This window comes from Ceratina calcarata, unplaced genomic scaffold (assembly GCF_001652005.2).
Source record: "Ceratina calcarata isolate Rehan_Ccalc_2016 unplaced genomic scaffold, ASM165200v1 scaffold368.2, whole genome shotgun sequence".
Taxonomy (NCBI): Eukaryota; Metazoa; Arthropoda; class Insecta; order Hymenoptera; family Apidae; genus Ceratina; species Ceratina calcarata.
Window position 1 is genome coordinate 1,158,102 of NW_017159898.1, and position 19,983 is coordinate 1,178,084.

Genomic DNA, 19,983 nt, shown 5'->3' on the forward strand with positions numbered 1-19,983 from the left:
TAAGATAAAAAATTTAACTGAAAATCGACGCTGATTATGCTCTGATAGTTCGATTGTTTACTTAATTACAAATAGACACATATAAGTAATGAAAGTCGAAGGGTTGACGAGTGAAACGCGTGAATGGGTAAGTAGAAGGTCAGCCCGAAACGATCCATTTGAAGTCATCGTAGTGTACATGTATTTATAGGCAGAGACATTTTTTCTTGGTCGACGTGCGGCAGATTTATAGGACACGAAGGCGAGGCCAGTTTTTAACGCCTCAATTTCTGTCCGCCTCCAGGAAAGGGAAACAGAGTCTCGACCGAAAAGTGAATAAAAATCGTATTGCTGCATATAAGAAATTCAAAGAGAATAAAAAAAATCTTAATTTTAGAAAGTAATTGATTTTTTTTATTCTATTATTTCATAGAACTACCGGAAGGCACTAGCTATACGAGACTTCAGTTTTTCATACTGTACAGTATATTAGTAACTTTATATGACGCCGTAATCCACAGGACAAACGGTTTAGATGAACGTGGGTAGAACGAATGATTATTTGCATAATCTGACTCGTTAAGCAATTAAGTCGTTCCGTGTTAAACTTCTTTGGGGCGAACTATGTTTTTTGTTTCCACTTGGCGACACTGTGAGAATTTTGGTATCGTATCATTTGGGAGTTATAGAAAAAATATCTCGGATACATTCTAAGAAAAGGAGAAAGCATGAACAAGCGTCGGAACGGTTACCATAAAACGGTGGATCATAAAATTTTATTCTTCTGCGCCGCGTCAATTTTCTAGCCTCGTGCCGATGATACCTATAGTCAGAGACGATATCTCTGTGTACAGACTGCAAAACGGCATCGATGTCGTCGCGCTTCATTGCCGGATACGAAATTCTGCCAGATAAGATCGACTAAACGACGGGGACGTTCTTGAATTATGTCATACGGTGATGGGTTCAAGTGAATTGTCGTCGACCATTCTTAACGTTATCACTGTCTTATCAGGAATGTAACATTTTCGAGCGCAAGCCAAATGTCGCGACGCGGAATTTCAGCACAAACATATCTAATCTCGTCGCTACTTCCGCTATTTGTCTTCTCTTCTTTGTAATTTCTCGATAACCCAATTATTCGCGTGGTTTGCGTCGACCATTGGATTCATTGAACCTTCTCATATATTTTGCTCAATTTTCTTAATTCTGGCATTGAGTACTTGAATCGAGACAACGAATTGATCATTTTTATTAGATAGATAGATAGATAGATAGATAAAATGAAAGTAGCTTATAAAAAAATAAATTATAAAAAAAAAGGTGCGGATTTTTATGCAAAATAAAACGTTAATGATAGTCCGATAAAGAAATGCATTTTAGATAGAAAATTTTTGAAGATATTTCCACGCATTCCACTGCAACCTTTCCATTTATCGTAAATTGCATTTCTTTTATAAAATCCGTACTCTAATCCTGATAATTATGCGTTTCATCGCACTTCCTAGTTCTGTCTATGTTTAGCCCGAGTAATGTTTTACCGTCGAGAATATCCTGTCTTCTTATAGATCCATTCACAAACAGCCGCGGGAAGTAAATATACGTAGCGCTATCGAGCATACGGAGATGCTGTTCCAGGCGTCAGGGTGCTCGTTACTGACGTATGAGGGTCAAATAAAATAAATAGAAGCTGGCCACGTGCGTGTGCGTGCGCGTGTTTGCTCGAAGCTGGACAAGAGCATAGGTGGTACGGTACGGGATGAAATATTAACACACTCCGTCCCTGATCCGCCCGTATGCAATGTTCAACCGACAATGAAACTGATTCACAATAGTAATCAGATTTCTCCCTTGACGATACGGGGTGTATTTATCATTCGACGCTGGTAGATTAAATGATAAGGATTTGCAAGATTTTCAGACTAAGCTCTAATCGCTCATACAGAGAGGAGAGAGACAAACAATAGATAAATTAGATAATACATATGTATTAGGAGAGTTCCTTCCTTTTCATGCGTAACAAATTTTAAAGCTATGTAATCTATTCATTGTTGTAGTTTTTAGTTTGGACAGAGCCCGAGTCCGACGTATTCGTTTCACGCGTAATAAATGTCGATTAGGTGGTAAAACATCGGCGCGTAAAACTTTAGATCGGGCGAGCTCCGAATCCCCTCGATATTTCACAGAAGGTAAACCGCGACTACCGGTATTGTGCGCGTTATGTTATGTTCAACATCCTGTCGAGGAAAAAGGAGTTCACTGACCAATGTACTACGGCACGCCCAACTATGTTTAGAAAATGTGCTGGACGTTGTTGTCCTTTGGTCAGTGCACCCGCGTCTCGATGCCGGCGCCGATCTAAACTCGGCCACTATAAACAGAGGAATATTTTCCGGGCGTATAAACGCCCGGCACAGCCGTCGGAATGAGAGGCTTTTATTTAAAACGCAGGCGGTGAAGGCCCTATTGTTCCTCAGGGGTCCCGGAGTCGGGGCTTTTCGTCGACCGAGTGAGAGCAACACAGAGAACGATTCTCCCTTTCTCCTTCCCTCTTCTTCCTCCGACTGTCGGTGACTGTAATTATTCGAATTAAGCTGACTACTCGTTTCTCTGAAAATGTTACGTGCTGATAATTGTCTGCCTCACTCGTAGAAAAGTGTTTCATTCACACTTTCGAGAGGCCGATTTGTTGAATAAGAATTAGGTCATTAGACCACTTCTCTAGTTTGCCTTTAATCTTCTATCATCACGCTTTTATATGAAAACTGTACTATTCTTATATGAAAGGCCGTACAATGTCGATTTATAGATAGAACATAGAATACATGTATTTAAGTAATTAGCAATTTTAGTTTGACTTATGATTTGTCTGCCACGAGATTTTGTAAGAGATAAATTAATTCATTACGTTTTCACATGTTTTATCAGATTCCCGATTGTAAGAAAAATTGTAGTAGAAGAAAATTACACGGTGGAACGAGAAATCACGTAAATGAGTCCTATGATAACGATTGACACATGACATGTTATAATGTTGTTACTCGCACTTGCACGATGATTGCAGAGTAAAAACGTATTATTACACGTCAAAGTGTTGTCTGTAGACCTGTTCAGTCTTGGAATAGAAAACAGGGAGACTCGATAATCGTTAGTTTGCTCTTACGGAGAAAGGCCTTTGCCGTTTTTTGCATTTATAACATTCGTATTCTGGTAAAATTCTCTGGTAAAAATATTCTAGTAAAATCTGGTAAAAAAATACTTGCATTCTGTAATATTAAAAATGAATGAGACAAGTTACATTTCAGTTTACTGTTGATTTCTCAAAAAGATTCAAAAAATAACTTGTATGAACTTGTATGAAATTAATTTGTCTCTATATTTAATTTACAAATAACCGTATTTTTATTTTTAAATCTGAAGCACGAATTTCTAGACGATGAATTTGATACGATTATAGGATGCAATTTTTTACCTATCGTAGTTCCATCTGTTAGACCGGTTTCATGGCTCATTTATATGCGGCAGGCAAGTAAAAAGATATTTTTTTCGGGTGATACGAGGCCACGAGTGTACGACTAAATTATAATGATTCTGGCTGCTTTACGAGGACCGATTCGTCCTCCCTGTTTCTATGTACGCTCGAATACGAGACACGACACGATATGAATACAAATTAATCATTGAGAACGAGCACACGGATATTTCTCGCGTAGTTTATGCTTTCGAGGAAACCGATAGCTAGCTGTTTTTTAGCTTTAGAAGAAACCGGAAAGTAGGCCTGACTACTTTTAAATAAAATTCTGGTCCGTTGTGTGCAGGTAGGGTGTAGGTATTGAATCAGTTGTTCCGTCGGACGAAGCAATTCTTTTCAGTAGCCGTCCTGTAATTATTAAATGTGTTGCAGTTTTGTTGAGGTCGTTAATAATATGAGTTTATTATAATAATTATTAGTACACTAATTAAGGTTTAAGGCTAACGTTCCAAAGGGATTGCTCTGATTATTCTCTCGCTCGATATGTCTCGCCGTGAATCGTAACAACCACGCTCTATCTATCACTCTGATTCTTACTGACTGATCTACCTGTGCGTACATTATACCGAATCTTCGCATTCCTAATGCTCACACGCACGCGCAATGATTGTAACAAATGTATAATATAATATTAATTAACATAAATGCAAAAATACAAAGTAACGATCATTGCAGGGGAAGCTTTTTTCGTGCCTTTCTCAATTTATCCTCTCCTTCATTGTGTTTAATTAATATGAGTAAAAAGGTAAAGATTGAGAAGTTTTTGTTTGTCATTTTTCCTACTTCCTTGAGAATTATAAAAGTTTCCTGGGAAGGAATGATATTAAAGTGGGAAAACCCTCCTAGCCAGCTAATTAGCGCAGGTAGTTTCAAAATTTACCTTGTCCAGGAGGGTGCGGTTCGTGAGAGGCTTATATTGGAAGGTTGGCTATTTTATGGACCACCTGTTAGCTCGTACGCTGCTCCTCTTTCGTCGCCTTTTGGTTTCTTTGTTTCTCGTATCCTGACTGAGTTAAATACCGTCGCGAAAATGTTTTACGTGTATCAGTTACTAACTAGTAAGTAAAGCTAGCCGAGTACTGTCAGATTCATTCGGTTTCTCTGTTTCTCTCGCATGCCTCGTAGCTGCAACCATTTCACGCGTCGTCAACTGGAAATTATCCCTAAAATCACCCTCTCGCGAAAGATTAAACGGACAGGGCTGTTTCACAAGCCGCCGGAGGGGTTGCCTGGGTCAAGGTTTGCAACAGTGTCCAGAAATGGAAAAATGGCCTGGCCTCTGGGACGCATGCACCCGCAATGAAGGTAGAGAAAGGTCAGGAAAGGTGGTATAATCCTCAAGGACACCGGGATTTTCTCTACGCAGACACCCTCGAACCGGCATCGAACCGAGAACCTTGAGCCTCCTGCAACCAATTCACCGTTACCCCCCGCGAGCACGAGTCGCATAGGGTAATGCAATATAACATGTGGAAGAGGGTGTCTCCTAGCAACCCTATGTCTTCTCACCCCATTCTCTAAGCTTCGTCCTAAAACACCTTAAATCCGCCGGTTGCACGCCAACATCACGCCACCGACGACGCGCCGCGAAACTTTTCCGTTGCGTGTTTTCGCAGGTGTGCCTCTCTTTCTAGAGTCTATGCACTTTCTCCGGAGTTTCTTCGAGTTTGTTTCAAGGGGGAAAGATTGAAGGTCTTGTTACGGTGCAAAGAATTTTCGAGAGTGAACTGGAGTTAATCGTGGCATTTGGGACGGGCGAGAAAACTCTGATTCTCTCGCGTTACGTATTAACAAAATTTCTCTTTGTCGTTTCTTCGACAACGTATGTAAATCAAACAATAAAAGTACATGTTTATTAAACGGTGAACTTGTCCCTCTCTGGGTTCGGTTTCAATTCGAATCAATCGAACACGTAGAAGAGCGTCGCACACGTCGCAGGCGAATCTTCTTCTTTCCTCGTTTATGATTTATTCAGTCACTCGGTCGACGAGCCAACTTATACGAGAAAGATTGGAAAAGTGGAAGCCTGTTGACGTTGACCCTAAGGGCTCCCGCGTTCGCTACGATTGTTTCGACCCCCCGCCCCTTCCCCCAGGATCGCCCAGCTTTTCTTCGATTATCGAGCGCAAACGAGTTTCGATTTTCAACTGGGGAAGCCGAGAAACTTCACAAATGCTTTTCTTTCAGCCCGCCTAACGAACACAACTGTTCGCGTGTACACAAACGCGCCCTTATACGGGGTGTACGTGTCTGCTCGATGATTCCTTCCGCCTAGCAGCTTTCAAGCTCCCAGCACGATGTCATTTATCGGAAAATTTTATTTAGTCTCTACTCGATACAGTCTCCCATTAGTATGGCCTCGTTTGCGTTTTGCTTTTGTTCAACTCGCTAGACTAACATCGATTGTTAAAACGTAAAAAAAATGTCTAAATTGTTAAAACGTCTAAATTACATCCTACTTTTAATCATCATCCTACAGTTATTCTGACGACTGTTGATGAAGAACGTAACGACTATAGAATCTTGAAGATAAAAAACGTAGTACATGTATGCATTTAGGAAGTAGTAGACGCGCGTGTCAATAAAATTATAATCAACTTCATTGGAAACAAGACCGTGCAAAAAGAGTTAGAGAGAGCAATCTAATTCTCTCTCTAAATTTAATGCGACGCGAAATGAATAGCCTAACTAACGATCACCTGAACGGGACACCCCGTATATTGGCTATACACCGGTATTCACCATAGGGGAAGGTGTTTGCAGGCAGGGGTTCGAGAACGGAGAGTTCGGTCTCGCGAGTGCGCCGAGCGTGTCAGGATTTCCCCTTTCTTCACGCTGGCACAATTATCATGATCGTTAATTTCGCGCTCTCTCTCTCTCTATTTCTCTCATTCAATGGAATATACATATACATGTACACACGGAGTCTGTGCATAAATGTATTTTACATAGGTGTCGCTGCTTTTAAACAGTAACCAACGTGCCGGGTTACATTGTTACACACCGGTGGTCCCACTTTAGACAGTTCTGGTTTTGTCGCGTGGATACACGGTGCCTTTCTCTATGGGTTCGAAGCGATCGATAAAATCGTGCGTTTCGTTGGTCGTCCTCTCTGTACCCTGTACATATCCGGCTACTACGGCTACGTCAACGTTCGGCTTTGTTAAGCGGGATAACCATAGCAGAGAGCGACAAATAATGCCATAGCAGCCAATGTTTCGCCGTGAAACGCTCTACCGTTCCCTTTTTCACTTTCGCTCGTTCGTTTGCTTTGGCTGTGAGCTTCCGCGTTAAAAAGTGTACATATTACACGAAACGGGATCCTCGCGTATTCGCGCAATTAGTCGCATATCTGAAATGGTTCGACGAAATTACTTTTTAGTTTTTTTCAATACTCCGACAAATTTGCGTTTTTCGTTTATTTCTCAAATTAATCGAATATTCCGCTAAATTTTGCCACGAATCTGAGTAATCGTATTTTGCGGTACGAGGATTGATGTTCCAGGCGAAGTAATTTCTACTGTTCTCACGCGAGAACACAATTTTTCACTAAACAGTGAATGGAGAATCCTCCGTGGTTAATAATTGGCCAGATGTAAGTGGATTGAAATCTGTACGAAGCGTTCCCGCTCCCGTTCAACGACGCTAGACGTCGTTGACGACAACGACGCTCGTCTGGACGCCGGTCGGTCCCCTCTGTCTGCCGCATCGACGCTGGATTGATCGCGTCCACGGGTAACGCTGGCGAGAAAGAAGCCCACCGCGTTTCCCAGCAAGCGGACACAGGCCGATTCGGCACGCTCGTAAATATTTAATGGGAACTCGCCGCGGGATTCCACGGATGGTGGGCAGAACTAACGCGCGTATATCTGTATCGCGTAATGGAAAACGTAAAAACTGCGATCTTACGCTGGTATTTTTTCAATTTCATTCGTTTTGGACTGACGAAGAAATCTCAAAGTGAGATTATCTTAACCGCGAATTTGTACAACTAAATAGAAATAATTTTTATTATTACACAATCAGTGAACTATAAGAATCGAGTTCACGTCGTCGAGATTCAGACTCGATCGCGACCAAACAAAAGCGAAAATTTGATTCTCACGTTCTCTACTGCCGTTCCTGAACTTCCCTCGACCCCTCGAGTTATTCGCGGAGAAAATTCCCTTTTCCAATCGGAGGTAGTGGATTCCGAGAAAACAAGCCTCGGGATTCACTTTTATGGAAATGCCGGGACTCACCATGCAAATATTTGGCAACCACGTCCGAGCTCCTATTAATTTTCTGCTTCCTTTCAATTTCGCCAAGATGGAACGTCAGTTTTCGATTGGAACGACCCCGTTTTTCTAGCCCCGGAACAACTGTGTTCCGTTCTAACAGCGCAAATACTTTCAGCTCGCGGTTCTTCGCCAGAGAACAGCTTTTGTTGGTCGCTGTTCTTGGAAGGAACTAAGTTGTATTCCGGATGTCATTTGTATTCTATTCGAATCGTGAAGATTCTCGAGGCGATGTATTGCCGACAATGGCTGCAATTCACACAGCCCCTAAACGGGGACATGAATAGGGAAATAGGATAATCTGGGTTTCGTAGTTTCGAGTTCTGAGAGTGAAAGCGACAGAACTTCCAAAGTTTTAATATTCATAATTTAGTATAATAACAGTCAGTAATGCCATATCATATAAAAAATGGTCTTCAATAAAAATAAATTCTCTCAACTAACTAACTAACTAACAGCACAGTTCTTATAATGTAAAAAGTAGAGGGAGATAAATATCTCAAGGTTAGTGATACTCTCTCGTTGATTATAAAAGTGACGAACACTCCGGGGGAAAAAATCTCGCCGGAAGATACTGTGTATCTCCCGAGTCTGGTGCACGGTTTTTCATGTTTGTGATAGCAGCGTGGCGGCGACGTGAATTTCTCCCTTTGCCGGATGGGGATTGGCCCCAGCGACGTTATTCGCGAGAATCCACTTACAATGGAAATTTCCCAATTTCCGCCTGTAACGCCCTTTCAAATGACAGTCAAAAGACGTCACTCAACGCTTTTCTCTCGGCGCCGTTACGCACGACCCGCTAGTATGCACGGTAATCGGAAAAAGAATGTATAATGAAGAAGAATCGAGGGCGAAAGATAAAACGCGACAAAACTGTTTACTTGTTAGACTCTATTGCAATCAACTCTAACTACAAAAAGGGAACAGATTATCTTTTTACTTCAGCTCTAATTTAGCTACATGTGTAAACGTACTGTTTGTATAAAAAACAAATTAGCTGGAGTAAACAAACAGATTTCGGATTATGTCGTATTTAATAAGTGTATCGATCTAAGAGAGAGAGAGAGAAGAAAATGTGTTGAGTATGAAAAATCGAGTGATGTGTTCAGCTAATGTAGGTCGGAGTTTGTTCAATCAGTTCCCTCTCCCTCTTCCCATTTTAAGATTAAACGAAACGAAACTAATTACTTCGGATGCGCGAGAACGACCTCGAAACTCTGTCGTGCGATTTCGTTGTCGTCGATTCGCTGTTGTAATTATAGCAAACATGCACCAAGTACCGCGTTTGGTTAATACCGCAGAAACATCAAAGAAGAATCTAATACAAGATTTATTGCACATGAATCACACAAATTCAGAATTGATGATATTCTTCTAAGCGCTAGCGTATTTCATCTTAAACGTTTGACAATCATTTGCAGTTACAGATTCATTTTTTTCCGAAAAGATCAAAGGAAGTTCGCCACAGGCGTCCTCGAATTTTCATTTCCCCCGTAAAATAGCTACAGCTGCGTATCGCTCGCAGTCTTCCCCAACGTAAAGTGATTTCTAATCGTGTTAGCCCTTCTAACCTTGACAGCGTAGCCTTACATGGTATTCATTCGCTGCTAAGCACGAAACGGGATATTCATAGTATATTCCAGGTTGAACCCCTGCAATTTTCCGGTAGCTGCAAAGGTACCTCGAAATTCGATTCCGAACTGGGCAAAATCGGGCAATCGATCGATCGCGTTTCATCAGTCTGGACGTTATCCAGCGAGAATTTCCGCTAATTCGACGATACCGTTCCGGCCGATTCATTACAAACGGGATTGTCCGGTGACATCCGGTCGGGTTGGAAATGAAATTCATGCGTGACCACGTTACGTCCGGTTTAATCTCATTAAGCGGCTGCCGACCGAGCTCCGATCATTTTTCGATTATCCTTGTTTTTCGCCGTTTTTCATTAATCTCCTTCGTTAAACGCGATCACTGCTGTTTTTACACATCTAATATTCAAAGGTGGTAAAATTTTTGTCACTAAAAACTGATTTAAAAAAAGAATAGATGAAAGTTGCGATTCGTACGTTCGACGTGATTAAAGTAAGATCAATCGAGTGTGTTAAAGGTTCGTCAGCGTAGAATGGAGACACGTGTAATCGATCAGGGGTTGATCTATGTTTAGAGAAATACAGCTGAGGAGAATGACGCATCTTACGGTTAAAAAAATTTGACAATTTTCAAGTCGGTTAAATGTATCATAAAAAATAATTTCTTTCATTTAAGGTAGCTCGATAGCATTTGCAAAACATATACGATTTTAATACAAGTTGAACTAAACAATAGTTCAAGTTTCGAACTTTCATTTTCGGTAAAGAAAATATACTGTACGGTTCCCGTGAAAATTGTTTAAAAAACTGCATTAGAAAATTGTTATTTTTAACACGGGAGCTTATGAAAACTTTTGTATAAATACCTCGTGCGATTTCATATCATATACGTTTTCATTAAAAAAAATATATGGTTATAGATTTTTTTACGGGGAATTATTTTAAAATAAGCCGATTGTAAGGCCCTCCTCCATCTTGATACGTTACCCAAATAGTGAGCTACCTTAATCTCCGGTAATAATAATTGCTTAGAACAAATTCGCAAACTCTAATTCTCAATAGTAACTGCTCCCGCGAATTGCTTCGTATTTTTACTTTTATTCTTATGATTCAATTCACAGCCAATAAACCCTCATACCCGGCCACGCTGTTTTATCGATTCGTGGTTTTTTCTGATCGTTTCGCCCGCGAGTTTGTTTTCTTTCTTTTATGGGAAAGCAGGCAGCACATCCGGCACGAAGTCGCGACTGTCACACGGAAGCGTGTCTCGCGACAGTAAAATCTCGGCGTCTTAGCAACGTCAAGGCGCTATCAAACGGCGCACCGCGTAATTCTCACTCCCCTTCATGTGCGCCTGTACGCGCGCGTACAACCTTTACTCGATGCAAAGCCGTACGCGAGGGGTCGTCTCGGTGTCTGCTGCGAGGGGCTTTTAATGGTAGTTCGTCAAATGCCTCTTGGACCTTTCAAGATACGTCTCTGTTTCTCCTCCTTTCTCTTCTTCACGTGATTCTCCCTTTTATCCGTCGGCCGCCTTTTTACGCGGTTCGTATCGCTCGAAGCAATTTACTGGACGATCTCTCGATTCAGTTCCGGAGTCAGACTACGTGAAATGTCCAATTTTACGAATTGCGATTAGAACTGTTGTCTTTTGCTAATTGTGTCCTTACTTGTAATGGAAAAAAAGTAGATCATGCTTATTTTATTAATATTTATGTTTTATTTTACGACATTTTTTCATAACAAAAAATCTCATGCAAGTAAAATAAATAGTAGGAGATTTACGGGTGATAGGAGATCTGGTCGCATCCTCCGCAAGGATGGGAGCCAAGTTAGGAATTGCTCTTTTATGACTACGCTGGCGTAATCGTAACGAGTTATGCAAGTAGTTTGTTCGTTAACTATTGGCGTAGCCTCGGCTATGTGCGAACACACGGAACGGGTGGCGAAGCGCAGTCACGACGCAGTCACGACGCAGTCACGACGCAGTCACGACGCAGTCAATTCATCGTGCCGGAAACGAATCGGGACTTTTATGGCATGTTCGAAAGTTTGAAGCCGACCAGACAGAGAGGGTGAAAAAGAACAAGACGTAACGGCAGGAGGAGGCCGGGAAGGAGAAAGTTCGAGGTGGAGTTCCGAGTGGTTGGAAATTAGCTTACTTAGACGGTAGACTGGAAATATTGGCAGATAAGAGTTAGATATAGCCTGACGATCGACCGATAAGCGAACAGCGTGGGGCTGAGCCGACGTTGCGCCCTGTTCTGCGATCCTCGATAAAAATGCGGCTTATTGTCGCGCTGCGGGTCCACATAGAGGGTGGATGGGGTGGATACTCGATGTCGGCCTCGTTGAATGGGTTTCCAAGAATTGGTCTATTCGGGTGTTTAACAAAACGGAAGAGGAGTGATAAAAGTATTGCTGCAATGGCCATTGGTTGCCGCTCAGCACATATTTTTTATAATTTTTTTCATTTCACGCAATAGTTACTTGATAATAAAAATATAATAAAAACGTAAAGAGTGAAACATCTATAAGAGAAAAATGAATCATTGTCCGACGATCAAACGTATATGGATCCGGCGGCGTCTGAATAACGCTTCCCTTTTTTGCGGATTGACACTAAAAAACGAGACGGTGTGTAGCCACGGTCGATGATTCTCAATCTCGTTTTCCGTTCTTTTTTCCAGCAAAGGAGCTGAAAATATGCGGCAGCGTGAGAAGCGGTGGCGAGGTGTGCTGCTCCGCGGACATGGAGGTGAGACTGCAGGCGAGGGCACGTGACAAACACGAGAAAGCCACCAAAGAAACTCTCGAGCGGATGCACCAGGTCCTGTCGACGAGAGGAACCAGATTTCACAGTGAGCATCTCCTACGTTTTACGATTTTAATCACTTCCCTACTGACTCTTCCGTTCCTCCGCTGCTTTCGCGTCGGGGTTGCCTGAAATTCCACTTGAAAACGTTTACAACGAAAAAAAAAAAAACGGTAAAAGATTGCTTTTCGAAGGCAGTCGGTACAAGGTTCGTTTGATCAGCTACCTTTAAAAACTTAGATCTACTAACATTTTCTCGCGAGCCAGACGTTCCTCTTGCAAACGACTACTATTCTTTAGCCCGGGAAACGTACAAGTTTGAAATATTTTTCTTGAAAAAAGGCGTTAGATGTTAAAAAATTCAATGATCATGCGATTATAATAGTTTGCTAGATGTTAAAAATGTGTGTCGTGATTTCATCAGTGAAATATAAATGCTGATGAAACGTTTGCTTGCTGGAAAAACAACTCAAAGGGAAACGGCACCCCTCTAATAAAATGTCACCCGTATCATTTGAAATCGAAATGCGTGTATCGACACGGTCGATCGTGACGGAAATTAGTCGGCGGCACGTCGAAAACCTCAGAGACGCCTAACGATTCTCATTAACGAAATTACGTTCCGGCGTGCGAGTTCTAGCTCTTCGAGCTTCAATCTTCCCTCGTGCCCTTTTCATCCGACCACGGCTTCTCCCTGGCGGTCCTTGTGCTTCCCTTTGAGGCGCCACTACACCTAGCCGCATCTAGTACCTACGTACCCACTTTGCACGCTACTCGCACGATAGGAGTGCGCCGACAGAGAACAGAAAGAAGCAGTAAAGGAGAAAGAGGTGCGCAGGAATTGCACCGGTACAGGGAAATAACAGTGAAAGGGAACAAGTCTTAGAAATCGTTAGTTTATCAACTTTTTCAGTAATCAATTCATTTCTACAGACTTCCCCACTTCTTTTACATCCTAAACGAAATAAGTAAAGTACATTATTATGAGTTTGATAGTGATTTTCATATCTATTTAATATTTTGTACATTAAGAATGTATTGACTATACGTTTATGTAATTTTTCAAAAATCCCATGAATTTATTTAAAATTTTACAGGTAGCTTTTTAATAGTAATAGGAATGTATAATAACAAATTCAAGATGCATCTTGTAAGATACGATATCGTGGTTCGTAAAAGACGAATACAATTCGGACTGTGCTTCGTTTCTTGTACATTTTACTCGAGGCATTCGAGGTGCTTGAACAATCTTTTGATTACGAAGCGTTTAGTGCTTATCCTTGCGACGTTTTAATTGAAAAAAATAGTGTTTACGTCGAATCTTTGGTAAAGTTCAGGGGACGTCGTCGCAAACGTGGAATCGTGCCGCGAATTAAAAGCCTGGACGGAGTTCCTAGCCTAGCCAGTCGTCGGAAGGCTAAGTGCTTCCTTCCCCTTTCACGCGGCGCGGAGCCTGAAGCTTTTTGCCGAGGCGTCGCCGCCGCCGTCGACGCCGCCGTCGACGCCGCCGTCGACGATTCGTTACACAGAGGCCTCGTCTACCTGCTCACTCTCCCCGTCCCCTTCCTCTCTCTTTCCTTTTCGCTCCCTCTGTCTCTTTCCTCGGTACCCAACGTCGTTAAAAGGAATTTTAATCACATTCTTCGCGACTGAAGTGACGATAAGAACGGGTTCAGGACTGTGACGGTTTTGTAAGGTTACTCGTGTCGAGGGTGGTACCTAGCTCCTTACTCCTCTGACGGTGTTCCGGTAACGGTCAACGCCATTGTTCCAAACGAAGCTCGTAGACACCACCCTTCACCCTCTTTTCAAAGATTTCGCTTTCGTTTACAACCTCTCTAATCCTTCGATTTTTAAACTAAACCCATATTTCTAATTTAAGCCGAAAATTATCATTCCGCGAGCCCACGTTTAAAAGGAGTGTTGTAAAAGTTCAAGCGAAAAGGTACGAAGGTATAAAGGTAATAAAAATAAATAGAAATGAGATTCCACCATTCCAAGAATCTCGATGAGTAAATTAACGTCAATAAATAGAAAGTTCGGGTGCAAATAATTGGTTTGCGAATTTCAAGTGAGGGATATCTTTGTTTCTCGGGCGGAAATCGGCTTTCGGTATTCCCATCGGTATAACGGGACAATTAAGACACCGCGCACTTAAAGGAATTACCTTTATTATTCAGACCTATTACAGATTCATTAGTATTCGCGCATAGTCTATACTAACACACACTAATCGCGTTTACTGTTGTTGGAAAATTATTTTCAAACCTGTTCCTCTTTCCCCTTCGTAGATTTCTTCAAAGATCTTCTCGCGACCAGCAAGAGAGGCTTTCACGAAATGTTCAAGAAGACTTATGGAATTCTGTATGAACAGAATGCGTACGTGTTTACAGACCTGTTCAAGGAGCTGGAAAATTATTATGCCAAGGGAACGGTGAGTGTTTCATAATCTTTGTTTTAGTAGAACTTGTCGATACAGTGTCACGGATAATGTAAAGTGATTCGTAACAAAATCACGTCAATTAGTTGAATTGCATGTGTATATACATTTTGCCGTATCACATCCAATTCGGAAATTCGCAATCCTCTCCGCTCTCCTCGTAAATGATCTGCAGATTTTCGTTCTAATCACTGTCACAATCCTTGGCATTCAAACTACTTTCTCACGATGTTAACGAGTCGCATCGAGACTATCGCGAGGGAGACGACTATCCAATTTCGTTTGCGACGCGCCAAATCAAATTCCACGATAAAATCGATAGGGGTCGCGGACTCGATTTTCAAAGACGGAAAAATTTATCCGTCTCCGTGTCCCCAGGCTGCCTGCCGCCTGTGTCTCCCTTACCCTCCCCCACCACCGTCGGTGGAGGGTGAAACTTTTGGAACCTCGACCCTCGTCCAGCGGACGTTTAACCGCGAGCGACGAGACTTTGTGATGGGGGAAGGAAGGAGGTAGCGGAAAGCTTCTCGTGCGAAGGCGGGTTTAATCAATGCTTCTGACGTTCAAGGATCGCCCAGCGTTTCCCGATAAAACGCCAGAAAATATCCCGGCTTCTGATTTCTCTCCCTCTCCCCTTCTCAACGAAGGACTATCGCTGTCAGAAGTTAGTTTCACTTTATCTATTCAGAACTTGTCTCCTGTATTGAAATTAATGCTCAGGGGTTGTCTCTGGTTGTGGTTTCATCCGCGGATGCGATATCCATAAATTTCGTTAAATTTATTTCTCCGACCTTCTTTTATTTCAATGTAGCCTAGCGAGTTATTTCCCAATATTTATATTCATCCCACGCATCACACAGAGATATCGGTTCGTCGTGTCGCTTCAGTATCGATTTCGCGGAAGGAAGTAAGCTTGGAACTGAAGTGGAACTGCAAAGTGAAAAATGAATATAATATAATTAGTGGTTTTGGATTATTAAGACGACGTTTTCGGAAACCGGTTGTCATTCAAACCAGACAGAATTATTCAAAAGCGCAACTTCGGGTCTGGTTCGGGTGTTTCGTGCACGCTCATGCACGCTCATGCACGCTCAAAAATGGTCTCACATGAATATATTATTGTTCCAATCGTACGCGTCGTCGCGCTGCCGAGCAACGAATTTATACGCCGATATGTATGCCTATACATATATGTACATATTGTACTATGTCGCTTTGCAGAATTGAAAGATTTGAATTTATTGGTAGACTGCTGTCTCTCTCTCTTCTATCTTTGCGCCTTTCCATTTCCCTTTTTTTCTGCTATGTTCCTCGTCGTTTCCACCCTTTTTTGCACGTTTTTCATCCTCCTCCCCACGGTTCAATAATACGTTCCGTCGAGCCGCAGGATTATTCCTCCGATTGAGACGATGCTCGAATATATCGGGGATGGATAGGAATTAAAAAGGAATATTTGTGAATGGCTCATCGACGAGTCGACCAATCTCGCCGATACTGTTCTTTGTTTCACGAGCACGACGATCGATTGGTTTTAAAACTGTGTTCAGATGCAGCTCTAGACTATATAGATTATTGCTAAAACTGTGCGTCGAGATTCAGACTTTGAGAAGTAGAATAATCTCTGCGATTGTGTTGAGAAGTTATCGTCAATACACATTAATTTTGGGGGGACACGTTTGTATTTCAGGTGGATCTTGACGATGCAATGGACAATTTTTTCAATACTCTGTATCAGAAGATGTTCACGGTGTTGAACAGCCAGTACAATTTTGACAATAAGTATTTGGAATGCGTGGGAGAGCACATGAAAGAGATGAGACCGTTCGGCGATGTTCCACAGAAATTGGGGGTGCAAATAAAGAGATCTTTCGTTGCAACGAGAGCCTTTAGCCAGGCTTTAACGGTCGCTGCGGACGTCTTGAAGAACATGCAATCGGTAAGTTCCTGAATAGGTAACAACGATATTAAAATTGCTTATACAATCTTTATGGAGAATATTGGTATAATTATAATTTCATTGAAAAAGTTAGAAAATTAGAATTAAGAGAACATGCAAATTTTAAGTCACTATAATTTTTTAAAAACCGATGAATTATCTAATAAAATTAAAACTAATCAAATTTTACAATTTTATTAGTGATAGGAATCTATAGTAAATTCAACATGCTAGCATCGTTTAATTATATAGCCTATACATCGTTAAACTACTAATATGATTGGAATTAAGTAATTGGAAAATCTTGCGGTTTTTCACAGTTGAAGCCTTCGGTGGATTGTGCCGCCGCACTCACAAGGATGACGGTTTGTCCGTCCTGCAGCGGGATCGCGGATAGCGTGCTGGCGTGCGGTGACATGTGTGCCAACGTGATGAAGGGTTGCCTAGCCCAGCATGCGGCACTGGACGCTGAATGGAATCACTTTGTCGGTAAGTAATTTCCATACGCATTGTTCCGTTGTTAATTATATAGGTCCGGGTATACCGCGTATGTCGAGCGAGTGCACGTGACGCGGCCAAGAGTATATTTTGTTTGTTAGCGATTGCGTGAGAACAGGCGAAGCCCTCAACTATAATGTAATGTAATGACAAATCGCTTGCGACGTTCCTCAAATATCGCGTTAGGAATCCTTGAAATCTCATTAAAATCGTCGGATTCTCTTATTCAGGAAATAACGTCTGTCCTTGCTTCAATTAACGTCACACTACCAAATGATATATTTTTTATTCTTATATATAGTAATATTTTAAGAAAGTAGCACGAGTACATACTCGTCTAAATCACCGCGATATGATCAATTCCAGAGGCTGTAGACAAGGTGGCCGATCGACTGCTAGGTCCGTTCAACATCGAAATGTTAGTACGACCCATAAACCTGAAAATTTCCGAGGCGATAATGAACTTTCAAGAGAACAGCCACGACGTCTCACAAAGGGTTTTCACGGGCTGCGGTCGGCCTGTATTGGGTAGACGCAGGCGTCGTCGAGACAATCGGGAGTTGGAACTCGAATCGTTGAACTTTGATCAAGAAACGTCGACGGACGATCGAGCCTCGACTGCTGCTATTTTAGATAAATTGGTGAAGGAGACGCGGCAACGGGTTCGAGATTCGAGGCAATTCTGGGTCTATTTGCCCTATAAGCTGTGCAATGACGGTCTGGTGGTGCCTCCCAGTAATACCAAGGAGTGTTGGAATGGCACGCACGTGGACGAGTGAGTATTTTAAGAGCTTGGTTCAGTTACTACTATTCCTTTTTCGTTTGGATTCATTTTCACGGGAACCCTATATATTTTCTTTACGGAAAATAAGAGTTCGAAACTTTAACTATTGTTTAGTTCAACTTGTATTAAAATTGTATATGTTTTGCAAATGCTATCAAGCTACCTTAAGAGTCTCAACTCTAATTTTATACATTTTGAATTTAATATTGTTGAAAATCCCTGCATGAAGGAACTCGTGACTATTGTTTTAGATACAAATACCCAGTCTCGTCGAATGGAGAAACTCAGACATTGAATCCGGAAGTGCGGAGCTTCGGACCAAGGCCGACAATCGTCAGGGATCAGGTATTCGCATTGACCACTATCACCAATAGGCTCAAGTCTGCGTATAACGGACAGGACGTCGATTGGATAGACACAGGTAAGTCATTCACGTCACCAATGTTTGATTTACCTTATCATCAATCTCAATCATCAGCATTCAATTAATAGCATGGAACAATCGAAACGCCTGTATGCAACTCGGCTAAAATTAGATCTTAATTAAATGTAAAGTAATTTGCAATCAATTAAAGTAATACTCTATTTCATATATCTGCGTAATAACAAAAACAGATATATTAGATTGCATGAACTATAAATTTAATCAACATGCTTATAGTAATTAAAGTGGTTGACGGATTGAAAGTTGAACAATAACTAAATTTTCATGCCTGAGTTAAATGTAAATATAAAATTATTAATCAAATCCAGGAAATTCTTTGTTTCATCATCACTATAGAATCTCGACTTTTAAGAATCATCTGATGATGACCTGTATGACCGGTTCTATTTTCAGAAGATACCGAGTGGAACGGGTCAGGAAGTGGTTCCGGAGACAGTACGGATCAGGATACGATTACAGACGACGAAGACGGATTCAAGGAAGGTTCCGGTTACGAGCCGAAACCTTCGCCTCCGGAAATACCGAAGCAATCACCGCCAGTGGTTCACCCGGAAGTTGTGCCCCCGCGAGTGGACATGGAACAGAATCCAGCCATCAGCAACAAAAATACCACGTCCAGCGTAGGCAGTGGCGCGACCAGACAAAAGATTTCGCTGTCTCGCGCGTTGACGACGTATCTCGTGCCCATAGTTGTGATGTGGTTCGGTGGTTGCCTCACCGAGTGGCTGTGATCGTGTGGTTTTCGGTGAGAATGTGCAGAGAATGATGTAAATAATTATTCCTTTTAACGATAAACGCGCTCCTCCTCGACTGGAGCAGAAGAATTGAAGAAAAAAATGCCGGCCAGTCGAGAAAGAGAGGAAGGAGGGAACTGAAAAGCGTGTTTCTCTTTTTCACGGAGCCACGGTGCATCTTGTTTTTCAATCGCATATCGTGTTCAGAGATAAGCTAATGGGATTATCGACTTGATTCTGCTGGCTCGGAGTCCGAGAGAAAGAGAAGACTGGACTCATTGGACAAAGGATCGATAGCTAGGACCGACTTCTGAGACTTTTCACGACCGACGAGCGTGCCTTCAATACGAGTGGCAAGGCCGGCACTAGGAGGATTAGGATTCAAGCTTTTTTTGAAGCTTTCTCGCGTATTCGTACGCTATTGTTGACAAATAAAGATTAAATTTTTGACACGAAAAGAACGGCGGGATTAAGGCGATGACTGGCGTGTAACAGATATTTCGTACGGTTTAATCTTCCTTTTCTTGTAATTCTTTAAGTATTAAATGATTCCTTAACTTTGTACTCGATTTGTGAAGTGTGCTCGATTCAAACACGGATGGAAAGAAATTTGTTCGATGTGACGATTTATTTTTATCTACGATCTCAGATTTGTAGGTGGCAATTATTTTCATTCGTATTCAGAACAATTTTATTAACCGACATTCAAGTTACAATCGTCCTGGCAATCGGATCTCGACAAAACAACCGATCAAGAATGGACTCCTGTGATAAAGTTTTAAAAATAAAATGAAGAAAAATATGGAGATAATTAAAAATCTAATGAAAAGAAGAAAAAAGTAAAAGATTAATATTAGTCGTCATTAGACTCCGACGATTCGTCGAGCCTAAGAACAAAATAGACGAAAGGAGACATTCTATACAAATCTAGTGAAAATATTCAAATAAATATTA

At 41.7% G+C, this 19,983-nt stretch overlaps 1 protein-coding gene across 3 annotated transcripts in view; it reads left to right on the forward strand.

Annotated features, from left to right (window-relative positions):
• Positions 1-19,858, forward strand: part of dlp (glypican dally-like) — a 61,679-nt gene extending 41,821 nt beyond the window's left edge. For 2 of the 3 annotated variants that reach the window (XM_018025759.2, XM_026814149.1), the window contains exons 2-8: positions 12,068-12,238; positions 14,484-14,626; positions 16,320-16,568; positions 16,889-17,057; positions 17,433-17,841; positions 18,102-18,271; positions 18,689-19,858. In XM_018025759.2, the coding sequence (XP_017881248.1) occupies positions 12,068-12,238; positions 14,484-14,626; positions 16,320-16,568; positions 16,889-17,057; positions 17,433-17,841; positions 18,102-18,271; positions 18,689-19,026 (1,649 nt within the window). In that variant the 3' untranslated portion in view covers positions 19,027-19,858. The remainder of the gene's footprint in view (positions 1-12,067; positions 12,239-14,483; positions 14,627-16,319; positions 16,569-16,888; positions 17,058-17,432; positions 17,842-18,101; positions 18,272-18,688) is intronic. The other variant, XM_026814148.1, reaches the window with a different exon arrangement.
• Positions 19,859-19,983: the final 125 nt, after the last annotated feature.